This window comes from Kogia breviceps, chromosome 3, assembly GCF_026419965.1.
Source record: "Kogia breviceps isolate mKogBre1 chromosome 3, mKogBre1 haplotype 1, whole genome shotgun sequence".
Classification (NCBI taxonomy): Eukaryota; Metazoa; Chordata; class Mammalia; order Artiodactyla; family Physeteridae; genus Kogia; species Kogia breviceps.
Window position 1 is genome coordinate 2,141,957 of NC_081312.1, and position 14,352 is coordinate 2,156,308.

The window sequence follows — 14,352 nt, forward strand, 5'->3', positions numbered from 1 at the left end:
TCACTGAAAAATGAAAGTAATCTCACATAGTAAGCTTTTACCTTCATGTCAATTCAAACATAAGTGATCTGTGGAAGAGGGGAATGATAAAATAGTCTGGTTTTAAGGATGAAAGAGGATAGAAGAATTTTTGCTTAGGTTGTTATAGAAGTTACTGATCAAACATTTCATGTGACTGATGAGATCTAAAGGAAACAGAAATCTTATAATGCAATTTCAGAAAGTAAATGTCAGAAAAAGAGGAAAAACAATTTTGATGCTACACATGAGAATGTGATATGACCAAGCAATGTTCAGAGAGGCCGGGGGACAATGAAAGATGATGTGAATTTATTTGAGGGATTTCTGCTCCAGAACTTTACCTGCTCACTTTGACCTTATCTCACCATTCTGAATTTAGTCTTATACTACTTTCCCAAAAAGAAAGACGGAAACTCATGCCCACTTGGGACACCTGTCCTACACAGAAAATGTTCGACAGCTCTACCGTCCACCCCCCACCCACCCCCAATTCTTTCCTCTGCCCAAACTCAGCTCTACTCCACGGTTTCCGGATGTACTTAATCCCACTTTTCTGACTCAATTTCTTATTTTGAAACCCCAAGAAAATTGTTTGCATGACCTAACTCCTTACTGATATATTACTTGGTTAGTATTTTAAATCATGCTTATCCAATGTATGACTGCTTCTCTACCAGATTAAAATCATTCAGAAGACTGCACTCTCCACTTCTCTGGGTTGCTCAAGTGTGTCTCTTTTAAGGTGCAGACTGTTACTACTCATCCACCACGGCCCCCTGACACACTGCTAACCTATAACTGAAGGCTCACCCACCCCACCAGGTGCTCCACATCTTCCTGAGGTGTGGCTCCTGGTCTCAGGTCCTCATCCTTCCCCCTTCCAGCCTTGGTTCAAGTTATTCATGTGCACAAAATAATCTCCATTTCCCTGTTCATAATTCTACAATTAAACCATAGCTTACCATCTATTTCCTCTGGGAAAGCTCCCTGCTTTAACTCAACCCTTGCAGTCATCATACACAGCTGGCCAGGAGGATAAGCTCTGGACAACGAGAGGAATTTGGAATTCTAGGATCTCACTAAAAAACTCTGTGTTCAAATTTAACTTACCATTAGTGAATACTTACCACTATTATTTGAATTTTGATTATAAAAACTGAGAAGCAAACATCATTCTTCCATTTCTCTTGGGAAAAACAAATTTTCTTGCAAACAGGTAAAATTTCCTACCTGTTTTCTTGGCCATTCTGAGTTACTGAATGTCTATCGGCTGTCGTTCTCTCACTGCAAACGTAAGTATTCCTCCGCGTCATTCCACCAGATGCTGTATTACTCTATTAAAAAAAAGGGCATTTGGTCTTAAACTATTCAGTAAGTACAGTACAATGGAAAAAAAACCCACCTAATTTAAATAAACGTGAACACTCTTTAAATAAACCTACACTAAAATATCAACAGTACTGGCCACTAGATCAGAGAAGAGGATGAAGGCAGCAACTTCTACCCTCCTTCCTACCTTCCAATGTTTCTGCAATAATGAAAAATGGCTATGGTAAAGTGACTTTGAAAAGCTGGCTATAATAGTCTACAGAGTAATAACTCATGGATTATTTAAAATAAAGCAGACAGAGAGATCCACTATTTTTATTTTTAAAAGGTAATACTTTCAAAGTAAAAAAATTAAAAAGCAAGGATTATAAATATAAGGTAAATATACATATAAAATAAAAATTAGAAAAATAAATATTAGTTAAAACTGTAAAACTATTAGAAAAAAATGGGTAAATCTACATGACCTTAGATTTGACGAGAGATTCAGATAAGACACACACAAAAATATGAGTAACAAAAAGAAAAAAATAACCTGGACTTTATCAAAATTAGAAACTTTTGTGCATCAAAGAACACTATCAAGGATGTGAAAAGAGAACCTATAGAATAGGAGAAAATATTTGCAAATCCTATATTTGGTAAAGGTTTAATATCCAGAATATATAACGAACCCTTACAACTCAACCACAAGATGACAAACAACCCAATTTAAAAATGGGCAAAGGACTTGAATAGACATTTTTCCAAAGAAGGCATAAAAACGGCCAATAAACACATGAAAAGATGCTGAACATCACTGGTCATTTAGGAAACGCAAATCAAAACCACAATGAGGTACCACTACTTCACACCCACCAGGATAGCTGTAATTAAAAAAACAGAAAGTAACCAGTATTGGCAAGGATGTGGAGAAACAGGGACTCAAATACGGCAGGTGTGGTACACAAACTGTACACAACACAAATGCTTACAGCAACATTATTTATAATAACCAAAAGATAGGAACAATCTAAATGTCCATCAGTGAATAAGTAGGTAAACAAACTGTGGCATATAAAAAGGAATGAGTTCACCCAATAACTTGGATGAACCATGAAAATATTACAGTGAGTGAAAGAAGGCAGACACAAGAGGCTTGTATAAAAGTCATTTATATGAAATCTCCAAAAGAGGCAAACCTATTGGGAGAGAAAGCTGATTACTGGTTGCGGGGGCTGGGAAAGAGAGGATTGGAGAGGGTGCTTACTGAACGCGCACAGGGTGTTCTGAACTAGAGACAGGCAGCGGCTGCACGACACTGAATAGTGTGCTTCAAATGGCTAATCACATGTCACGTGAATTTCACATCAATTTGTAAAGAGCTAATACTTTCAAAATTAGAGAGCAAGGAACAAAGTCATAAGTAAAAACTTTTATCAGATAACAATTTTAAAACAAAGATAAAAGCAGCCACCTTTAATACAGCACAAGCAGATCACATATAGGGAAGCTGAAGACAAATGGGAGAAAATTATAACAACATACTTCTTTCCTTTATAAATAATCATATATGAGTGGCTAATAATGCTTGGGATATACTTTCGAAAGGGGGGTGTGCAGATGAGCAGAGGGAAGGAATGGAAGTTATGAAGGCAGGGAACGAAGTCTTTTTCTTCTTTTGGTAACTGTCAACAAAAATTGGAGGCTGAATTTAAATCGCAGGGCTATGGAATGATGGTCCAATCTTACTGCATTAGGAAAAAGCCAAATAAAAACCTTTCCACACAGCGCTTACTCTGATAAAGCACAATGTCAAAGGATGGAAGATGGAACACACAGAACCTTCTGGGTTCCTTTATAAGCCCCTCCCCAAGAACCAGCCAAAGGGAGCAGCACAGATTCCACGTGGGCTCCTCAGTTTGGGGTTTCTTCAGGGTAGAGGGAAGGCTTTGTCACCGCTAACTTCTAGGGAAAAATGTGGTTACAGAATATCCTTAAAGTTGTTCATTCTCTGCAAATTCTTTTTAAAATTACTTTTTGAGTCTTCCAGTTATAAAATAAATAAGTCCTGGGGATGCAATGTGCAGCACGGCGAGCCTAGTGAACAGTACTGTAGTGCACACTGGAAGTTGCCAAGAGGGTAAATGTAAGAAGCTCTCTTCACGAGAAGAAAACTCTGTAACTGTGTACGGTGACGGATGTTAATGAGACTTAGAGATCATTTCACAATAAATACAAACATCACATCATTAAAAAAAATACTTTTGGAGTGCTAAGGATAATAACCACTATGTCAGGTCAGAGAGAACACATTTCAATTCATGAAGGAGTTTCTGAAACTGAATAGATTCAATTTAACAAATACTACCTACTTTCTAGGGAGATTTTGTTCAGAGCAGGGATTAAGAGATGGATTCAGTTTAGCAGCATAATTTTAGACAATTACCTAACTTTTCTTCAATTTCTTCACCTTAACGTTTAGCTAATACATGAAAAAGCACTCAGCACGGTCCCTGGCACATGGTAACAACTCAGTCAACACTCTGTATCGATAGAGCCCTTTCAGATGCAGGGCAAACACCAAATCCCTGGCAGTCAGAGCTCACAGTGCCCTGTACAGACTCCATCAGGTTTCTGTTTGCCATCACCTGTCTGCACTGTCCCCATTTGGTTTTATTCATTTCCTCTGTTAGATTATGACATCTTTCCTTTATCTCAGCACCTGATACAGTCTGAAGTTTAGCAGATGTTTATGAAGTAACTAAAAACAGCCCTTGACATAAGGGATCTGATCACTCATCCAGTGGAAAACGGCTCAACAAGAAATACGTGCAACAGAGCAAGTGATCCTTACAGGCTGAGACTGTGCCTGGTGGCCCAGTGGGTAGGACTTTGTGGGCGGATGAACACACAGGAGCAAAATGTCTTATCATTTCAATCCTACAGCCCTAGCCTGCCCTACAGTCCGACAATACTTACACCGGGGACGGTGGAGCTCTTCTTGCGCTCAGGAATATCTGCCTTGTTGGGATTACTCGCGCTCCCAAGCATGGGACTGGCTGGAGCAACTCCCTTTCCTCCAGCAGCACTGCCGCCTGGTTTCCGCGAGGGAACTCCGTCTTCTCTGAGGTCGCCGTCTGCAGTGCTGGTCTGACTCCTTTTCGGATACGCCACAACTGAAGGAATAGCTGGTCCAGCTAAAATACAGAGTTCATTTTTTAAAAGTCAGAATATAGTTTTATATTTTATCCTGTGAAAATGAACACCTTATAAGATGACCCAAGATTTCTATTCATCTAAGAAAATATAAGACAGTAAAAATCTTCTAAGATGCTTCCCATTCATGTATAATGTTTTCCCTATGCAATGAATTCAATTTTATTTTATTTTTTAAAAATTACCTAACCACGTTAAAAAATATATATATATTTATTTATTTATGTATTTTTGGCTGCGTTGGATCTTCGTTGCTGCGCGCGGGCTTTCTCTAGTTGCGGCGAGCAGGGGCTGCTCTTCGTTGCGGTGTGTGGGCTTCTCATCACGGTGGCGTCTCTTGTTGCGGAGCACGGGCTCTAGGTGCACGGGCTTCAGTAGTTGTGGCTCGCGGGCTCTAGAGCGCAGGCTCAGTACTTGTGCCGCACGGGCTTAGTTGCTCTGTGGCATGTGGGATCTTCCCAAACCCGTGTGCCCTGCATTGGCAGGAGGATTCTTAACTACTGTACCACCAGGCAAGTCCTGAATTCAATTTTAAAATTTCACTTATTAGTCCCTAACATTCTACTTTTTAAAAGTTTTTTTTTTAAACTAATAAGCTTATATAGTTGTCTTTCTGAAACATGTTCACGGGGTGTTATTGGACAGATAAATAATCAAGCTAACTTGATGCACACACATCATGCAGAATGAACTGGTTCACTTGGTATCTATACATCTGAGCAAATTTCATCCTTTTTGTGTAAGAGATGCTGTCACCTTTTGGAAAAGAACAGTACAGATTTACAGGCTCTTTCTTTTGAAGTTTTATCTTGCATCTTTTTTAAAGCACTCATTATCTTCTAGGTAAACAGGAATTTGAGTAGACAAGGAGAGGCAGTATAAGCAAAAGAAAGCATGTTTCTCATGGAAGTGACACGGAGGACATGGGTGGATGTTCCCGGTCAGACCCCCTCCCAGGAGGAGGATGCCTAGGGACATCCCAGGTGGGCAATTAACTGATGTCCTGCAGTAAATCACCTAGAGACTCTGATGACACAGGAGATTCGGAGTTCAAAGAATTTTGGAAATGAACGAGATAACTAGTACATTCATTATATATGACGTCCAGTGGTAATCTTAAGGAACAGCACCAAATGCTCACCATTTATGGTAGAAAAGCCTTTATATTTTAGGTCTATTAAAAAATGGATGGGAGGGGGAAGAGGGAAGGGGGGGAGGAACTGGGAGCTTGGGGTTTAGCAGATGCAAACTATTACATACAGAATGGATAACAACCACGTCTCACCGTATAGCACAGGGAATTATATTCAATATCCTGAGATAAACCATAATGGAAAAGAATATGGAAAAGAATGTATATATGTGTATAACTGAGTCACTCACTCTGCTGTATAGTAGAAATTAACATAACATTGTAAATCAACTATACTTCAATAGAAAAATAAATTATTAACAAAAACCGGATGGGGTGGGGTACAGAAAAGCTACTTCTAGGACAAAAATCCTATTGGTAAATCTAGGGAGTTCCCTGGTGGTCCAGTGGTTAGGACCCTGTGCTTTCACTGCTGAGGGCCCGGGTTCCACCCCTCGTTGGGGAGCCAAGATCTCACAAGCTGCATGGTGTGGTAAATAAATAAATAAATGGTAACTCTATTTGGAACTGAATTAAAAATTAACAAAGATTTGATTTATGGGAGAGCAACAATCAAGTTCTCAGTTTGGCAATTTTAACATATAAAACAAAGACTCAGCCAAGTATAGGGTGATACTACCCTTAATACTTCTCTTTCTTCTCAATGTCATGATACATCTAATGACATTCTGAATCTTCAGGGTTACTACCAATTTGTTTTGAAGCATTTATTATTGTTATTTAGAAAATTAAAAGATTTTTTTTTTCATTTTAGGATTTGAGATTGTGCCTGGAAACCAGCTATTGATACAACCCACGGACCTCATTCATTCAGACTGCTCCTGTTCCACTTGCACTGTGTGTTATGTGCGTGTGTATTCAGCTCTACACACTTTAATCACATGTGCAGATTCACGTGATCACCACCAGTCAAGACGAAGAACAGTTCTATCTCAAGGACCTTGTGGGCGACCCTATCACAGCCACAGCCACCTATCTTCCACCTCGAGTCCCTTCCCTAAATCCTGGCAACCGCCAATCTGTTCTCATCTCTGTAATTCCATTATTTCAAGAATGTTATGTGAATGGAGTCAATGTAACCTTTTGAGATTGTCTCCCCCCCACTCAGCATAATTCCCTTGAGATCCATTCAAATTACTGTATTTATCAATAATTTGTTCCTTTTTATTGCTGAGTAGTGTTCCGTGGTGTGGATATATCACGCACAAACGGGATTTTTTTTTTCTTCTTCTTTTTATTTTTGGGCCACACTGCACAGCCTGCAGGATCTTAGTTCCCTGACCAGGGAGTGAAGCCGGGCCACAACAGTGAAAGTGCCTAGAGTGCTAATTAACCACTGGACCGCCAGGGAATTCCCCCAAATATGATTTTAAAAAAATAATTTTTATTTAATTAATTTATTTATATGTTTTGTATTTTATTTTAGGCTGCGCTGGGTCTCATTTGTGGCTCGTGGGATCTCCATTACAGCATGCAGGATCTTTCGTTGCGGCGGGCGGGCTCCAGAGCACACTGGCATGCAGGCACATGTGCACTCTAGTTGAGGCACGTGGGCTCAGTAGTTGTAGCATGTGGGCTTAGTTGCCCTGCAGCATGTGGGATCTTAGTTCCTCGACCAGGGATCAAACCCGAGCCCCCTGCACTGGAAGGGAGATTCTTTACTGCTGGACCACCAGGGAAGTCTCAGTTTCTTTTTTTAATATTAACACCTTTATTCCAATTGGAATCCAACCTTGTATAAGATGTGAGAAATGGATGCAAATTTATCTTTTTTTCTGATCACTACCAACCTCCCCAATATCACTGACTAGTTAATAGAACAGTGATTCTTCACTTTCTTTTCTTTTTTAAAATAAAAGAACCCCTTGAAAATCTGATGAAGATCACCCTTCCTAGAAAAAAATGTACATACATACAGGGGGGTTCACACATGGGACCGAAATTAAGAAACACAAATAAAAATTAAGTTACGATTTTACAGAAGCAGGCAGATATAAATCATTGGCATCCAGAGGTAGGGAACAAGAGGAGAGATGAGATGGGGTGGGAGGGCAAGCTAAAAGTTGGTCTGTCTACAGGCTTGTCTGCCTTCACTTGGTACCAAGTGGATGTGCTTTACTAGATTTCATATTTGGAACCTGTCTCATTTTCAGCACTTAAAGGAACAGTGCCAGAGGCATAATCAAATCTTTTTTTTTTTTTTTGCTGACCACTATCTTCATCCCCAAAGAATGTGGAATTGGGTCAGTGATTTTCTAGATACAGAATTTCTGGAAATATTCTTTTGTGAACTTCTTTTTAATATCAGAGGCTCCAAGAAAGAAGGATGATTATTATTATAAAAGCACTACTATAAGAGGTAACGGGCGGGTTAGTGGACACAGCCATAGGACCAGGGGCCAGGAATCCTGGGTCTGTCTCAGGCGTTCTCACTTCTATTTAACCTCAGAAGACCTGGTGAGCTCTCTTGCCCTATTTCCTTATTGCTAATTTGGGGGTTTGGTGAGCTATTTTTAGCTCTAAAATTTTCTGAGCTGGGGAAAGGGACATGAGAAAACTCCATCACCAGGTTTCTTCCAGGATTTAGGAACAATTCCCTTTAAACTGGTTGATTTAGAGCAACAACGTAGGCTTTTTGCTAATTGCTCTGCAGTACACAGAAAACCCCTCCTTGTAAGCAACTAACATGAACACAAGAGACAGAGACCCAGATCAACACTTGGTTTACAAATGCCACCTACACAAATCCTGGCATCAGACAGGTTCTGAGCTCTCAGTTATACCCTAGAAAATAGCAGACATATAGACAGTTTACTGACAGTGTCAGTACAATGTGCTGCTTTGGCCCAAACCACATAGAGAGGCAGCAGCAGCAGGGAGAGAAATGGAAACCAAAGTCATCACTTTTGGTACAAAACCAAAGCTGCAGACGCCTGGAATACTCTGTGCAATTCTAAGTGCCACATCTCCAGGTGAAAGAATGGAGGTGGACAAAATCCAGAGAAGGGAAATGAACTGAACAAAGAGATGAACGGGGCCCCGTTCCACGTGAGGATGTATTTTTAAAAGTTAGGACCAGGCCAACATAAATTCGGTTCCTGCACGCTGGAATTAAAGGAAATAATAATATGTGAATAAACACACACCTACTAGAGTCTCTGGATTCCAACAGATGGGGCTGCCTTGAAGGCAGACTAACTGTCAAGTTTGGTGAGCACACCCTTGAGGGTCTTAAGTCTCCTGAAATAGTCATGTCCATGGTGAACACTTTTTTTTTTTTTTTTTTGTGGTATGCGGGCCTCTCACTGCTGTGGCCTCTCCCGTTGCGGAGCACAGGCTCCGGACGCGCAGGCCTAGCGGCCATGGCTCACGGGCTTAGTTGCTTCGCGGCATGTGGGATCTTCCCGGACCAGGGCACGAACCCGTGACCCCTGCATCGGCAGGCGGATTCTCAACCACTGCACCACCAGGGAAGCCCCATGGTGAACACTTTTAAGAGTGAGGGTGGTTAGACACACCAACAGCTAGAGTGTGGCTGAGAAAGACACAGGTCAAAAATTTAAACCAATTAAGGCAAAACTGGGATACTATACATTTTCCAGGGCTGTGCTGTCCAGTGTGGTAGCCACTGACTACACATGGCTTTCTGAATTTAACTGAGACAAAACTGAAAATCATTTCCACCGTTCAAGTGCTCAACAAGTCACATGTGGCTAAGGCTTCCACCCAGCCAGGCCTTACTCAATAAAAGCCTACTGAGGGACTTCCCTGGTGGCACAGTGGTTAAGAATCCACCTGCCAATGCAGGGGACATGGGTTCCATCCCTGGTCCGAGAAGATCCCACATGCCGCGGAGCGACTAAGCCCGTGTGCCGTAACTACTGAGCCTGCGCCCTACAGCCCGCGAGCCACAACTACAGAAGCTCGTGCTCCTAGAGCCCGTGCTCCACAACAAAGAGAAGCCACCGCAGTGAGAAGCCTGCGCACCGCAACAAAGACCCGATGCAGCCCAAAATAAATAAATAAATAAATTTAAAAAAAAAAAAAAAAGCTTACTGAGTGTACCAAGGAGATCAGAGCCTTGAGATAAATATGCCAGAACCTGCAGAACTGCTTTGAAAGAAATGTCAAGAAGGAAAATCAAGCAACTTCAACCCCAGTAGTCCACAAGCAAAAGGATGCTCCCAGTGTTAGGAGGCCTCTTGGTTAACGGGAGACTCTGAGAGAACACACTGGAATGGTCTCAAACTTACCATGGTCACTGTACCGCCTCTGCTTCTGGCTTGAAGAAACACTTCTCTGCACTTTGTGGTGAGGAGACTGGCCAGTACTGTTGCTGAGGTCACTGCTTGGCCTAACCTTAGCAAGTGAAAGATTGCTGCTAGAACTGGAATCACTAGCATCCAGCTAGAGAAAATGAGAAAAACAGAGCAAACCACAACACGAGCCCAAATGGTTTATTATGAAACTAAACTTACAATACACAAACCTCTCATAAGTAGTTCACTGAGAGAGAAGAAAAAATCAGTGTACAAAAATGGCAACCCTAAACTCAGGCAAAAGTATTTCTCTGACTGCTGGAAAAACTCACACAGGATAAATATTTTTGTTCTTCTTTCCAGGCTTTTTCAAAAAACTTAAAATGCTCTATTTATTTCATCTGATACTTTACATCATTTAAAAACTACTAATGACTATAGGTTAACTTAATGGAAGCCAAATTATTAAAGGTTATTATCTTAAGGTTAAAATAGTATTTCATAATAGTCATAGGAGTTAGATTAGTTATTTGAAGGTAAATTTTAAAATATTATCAAATGTTATACACACTAAAAAAACCCTAAGAGTTTACATGAGCTAATAATTCACAAAAAGGATACTGTAGGTTTTTATCTGATTATTCTTACCTCTGAAGATTTTCTCCCCAACAACAGGTACGTAGCTGTGATTTCATCATATTTCATCTTACTAAGAGATTCTTGGATTTCATCTTGTGAATATCCCATTCCCACCATAATATCTAAAAGAAGGGTATAATATATAGTTTATGTGTTTCGTTTGATTAAGAAATCATTATGTTATAGGGTAAAATAATTTCCTTTATTTGACCCAAAAGATCACACATTTTCTAACATATACGAGCAGCTGGCTTATTTCTGAGTTACTGAGTGCTATTACAGGCAACTGCAGAAAAGCTCCTAAATATGACAAAACATATAAGCTGATTCATGTAACTTATACTTAACTTCCCATTATCCCCATTTTAGGCACACACATATGAATCACGACAGAAGTATGTTACTTGTACACACACCAACGCGCAGGCACAGAATAATCACCTATTCTTTTCTGGTCCGAGATGTCCAGTTCTGGTTCAACAAATGGCTTTAGCTCATCTTCCTCATGCCCTGCATTGATCCACCTGTCCTTCATGATTTGCTGAAAGGTGAACTGTTCATTAGCAGCATAAAATGAAACATTCTGATAATCACAATACTTAGGAAAGTTTATTTTCAACATTTCATTGATTATGGCTCCAAGGATAACTTTAAAAAAATGTCTCAATGTTACTTAAAAAACCCCAGGATAGTGTTCAATACGTCATACAAACCAAGCAAAGTTCTAAAAATACTTTCATGACGCTCCAAAGTTGTCCCTTATTTCCACGTATGTGATTACCTCTAGAGTGCCTCGTTTTATTGGATTTAGCACCAGGAAACGTTTGAGAAGGTTTTCACAGTCTGTGGACATGTAGAAAGGGATTCTGTATTTCCCTCTTAATACTCTCTCTCTCAGTTCCTTTGGGGAGGTAGAGAGGAAAGAAAACTAATGAGTAAACTTTTAGGTTGAAAAAGAACTCAAAGAACCCCACTGAAACAACATTAACACATTAACTCTTATCATTTTATAAAACCCTCTTAGCTTTCTGAAGAACACGGATGCAACCACTTCTTATACCTTTAGGTTCTGTCCATCAAAGGGGAGTGACCCGCTGACTAGAGTGTAAAGAATGACACCGAGGCTCCACACGTCCACTTCCGGCCCGTCGTATTTCTTGCCCTGGAAGAGCTCTGGGGCTGCATACGGAGGACTGCCACAAAACGTATCCAGTTTACTGCCAACAGTAAATTCATTGCTAAAACCAAAGTCAGCTATTTTAATGTTCATATCAGCATCTAACAATAGATTTTCAGCCTAGAGGGAAAACACCAAGACAAAAATGAAATTTAACCAAAATATAATCAGAACTGTGATAGAATCAGGCATTTCACAAAAGCTTTTTGCAATGATGTAAAGTTAATATATCCTAATGAATAAGAAAACATTCTTTCTAGAGAAGAAAAATAGGAGCTAAATCAGAATTCCTCATTTTTCAGCATTAATAACCAGTAACAGATATGAAGTGCAGTCATCCCTCAGTCTTCTTAGGGGACTGGTTCTAGGACCCCCTGTGGATACCATAATCCATTATCATAAAAACGGTATAGTACAGCCAGCCCTCCTTAGCCACAGATGCAGAACCGGGAATATGGAAGCCTCACTGTAAAGACTGATTCTAGCACTAATTATACAGCAAATGTCCACGATCAATAAAATCTTTAAAGAGCTTTTTAAGAATAAGGGGCTTTTAAAAAATAGATACTTGCTTTAGGTGGACAGCCACATTTCACAGACACTGCTAAGTAAGCTGCGTAATAGCTATTATTGAGGAGGGAGCATCGTAAACTGCATTCAAGATAGAGATCACAGTCTTTCCCACTTGTTTCAGCAAACGTTCACCATGTGGCAATTACACACCAGGTGTTACGTTAGTGTCTGGATATACAGACAGACAGGGTCCTGCCCTCAAAAAGCTGACAATTTAGAAAAATAAGCAGCTACACTCTTGGACCTAACTGCTGTGACAGAAAAGTGGGGAGTCATGGGCCCAGCACTGAAAGGTTTGGTACGGCTTCCTCGAGGGGGTGAAACTGAAACTGCTGCCTGGAAGATTACTTGATAGTAGTGGGTGTGTTAACCGGAGGTATTTCAAGCAGAATAAACAGTGTGAAAACCCTGCTGAAACAGAACACCGCTTTCCTCAAGAAACTGAAAGGCAGTGTGTGGTAGAGAAATGCAGAGAGACACAGCTGGGGACGTGGCCATGCCTGAATTACAAAGGGCCAGCCGAGTGGCTTGTAGTCAGGAAGTTTGGGTTTGTAACCTAAGGGCAACAGGAAGCCACTGAAAAAGTCATTCAAGCGGGAAATGACAATCTTACTTGTGTTTTTAAAGGACCATTCTGGTTACAATGCAGGAAACGGACATGGAAGAAAGAGGCAAAACTGGAAGCAGGGAAGACCAGGCAAGAGGCTAGTGTAGTAATCAGGTATGAGATACGCTGGTGGTCTGGAGTAGGAGAGTGGGAGTGGGGACAGAAAAGAGTGAGCTCAAGTGATACTCGGGAAAGAGCAGCAAAAAGACCTGGGGTCTGAGTGGACGGCAGAGTAAAGGGGAGAGAGGCACCTGAAGGACAGTCACCACGATGAGAAATAAAAATTCAAGTTTAGGAAGGAAGAGTTTAGGTGTTGAACTTGCTGAACCCGAGCTACCTGAGGGATGCTGAGGTGAAGGTGTCCTTTTGTCAGCTGGACACTAAATCCTAGAAGAGAGCTCTGGCCGCAGGAATGGATCTGGGGGTCATCAACATATAGGTGGCCACTGCAGCTACTGGAGTGGATGTGAATGCAGCAAGGGTGGGTGAGCAGAGAACAAGCAAATCGATAACAGTTATGTGAGGAGACAGAATAAGTGAATATCAAGTTAAGAGAGAATCTAAACAATGTTTAGAGAAATACAGCTGTGAAGGTGAAGAGGAAAAAAAGGGTGTACCAAAAAGGGGAATCGGGGTGGGGAGGTTTTTCAGTAAAAGAGGGTATAAACTTGAGCATGTTTCTATACATGCTGCTAGTGACACGCCAGCAGAGAGAGAGGGCGGATGAAGAAGGGAGAGATGGGAGGAAACAGTGAAGCAGCCCCTGGAGGGACACAGGACCCGGAACACAGAGGCAGGGTCGGCAGAGGCACCCCAGTGTCCTGTAACAAGAGGGAAATCCTGAAAGGTTAAGGGTGGATGCAGGTGCAGCTGGGAAAGAGTGAGTTTCTGCCTGGTGTTTCTATTTTCTCTGTGAAACAGGAAACCTTATCCTATGCCAGGAGTGTGGGCAGAGGTGGAGAACCATGAAGTAGGTCTCATTTAAATACCGCGGCTGTTAACAGGAGAGAATGCTGACTAGAAAAACAGAAAAGGATGCCAGGCAGCACTGAGGACACTGGCCAGGTGAGAGTGTGCATTTCTGGAGGCCCCCATGTGTTTGGTGGTAGGATGATTTTTCTCCAGAGACCAACTATGAGCTGCCTTAACTGAAATGTAAAATATGTCGTAGGATTTGTTTTTAAATTTAATAACACAGTCTAATCTATGCCTCCTTTGTGTCATGAGCGCCGGGAGAACGGAGCACACGCGAGGCAAGCGTACGCTAGTAAGGGCACTATGACGCTCACCTTGAGGTCTCTGTGGACGATCCGCTTCTGGTGGCAGTACTGGACGGCGGACACTATCTGGACAGGAGACACGCAAGGTTATTAGTCACCGCCGGTGCAGACCGCTC

General features: G+C 41.3%; 1 protein-coding gene across 15 annotated transcripts in view; it reads right to left on the reverse strand.

The window, feature by feature from the left end:
- Positions 1-14,352, reverse strand: part of MARK3 (microtubule affinity regulating kinase 3) — a 108,642-nt gene that overhangs the window by 15,255 nt on the left and 79,035 nt on the right. For 10 of the 15 annotated variants that reach the window (XM_059058206.2, XM_067027689.1, XM_067027687.1 and 7 more), the window contains 8 exons: positions 14,246-14,302; positions 11,660-11,896; positions 11,381-11,500; positions 11,041-11,140; positions 10,609-10,721; positions 9,955-10,108; positions 4,312-4,529; positions 1,252-1,355 (listed from right to left, as the gene is read on the reverse strand). In XM_059058206.2, coding sequence (XP_058914189.1) covers positions 1,252-1,355; positions 4,312-4,529; positions 9,955-10,108; positions 10,609-10,721; positions 11,041-11,140; positions 11,381-11,500; positions 11,660-11,896; positions 14,246-14,302 — 1,103 coding nt within the window. The remainder of the gene's footprint in view (positions 1-1,251; positions 1,356-4,311; positions 4,530-9,954; positions 10,109-10,608; positions 10,722-11,040; positions 11,141-11,380; positions 11,501-11,659; positions 11,897-14,245; positions 14,303-14,352) is intronic. The other 5 variants (XM_059058207.2, XM_067027692.1, XM_067027690.1 and 2 more) reach the window with 1 other exon arrangement.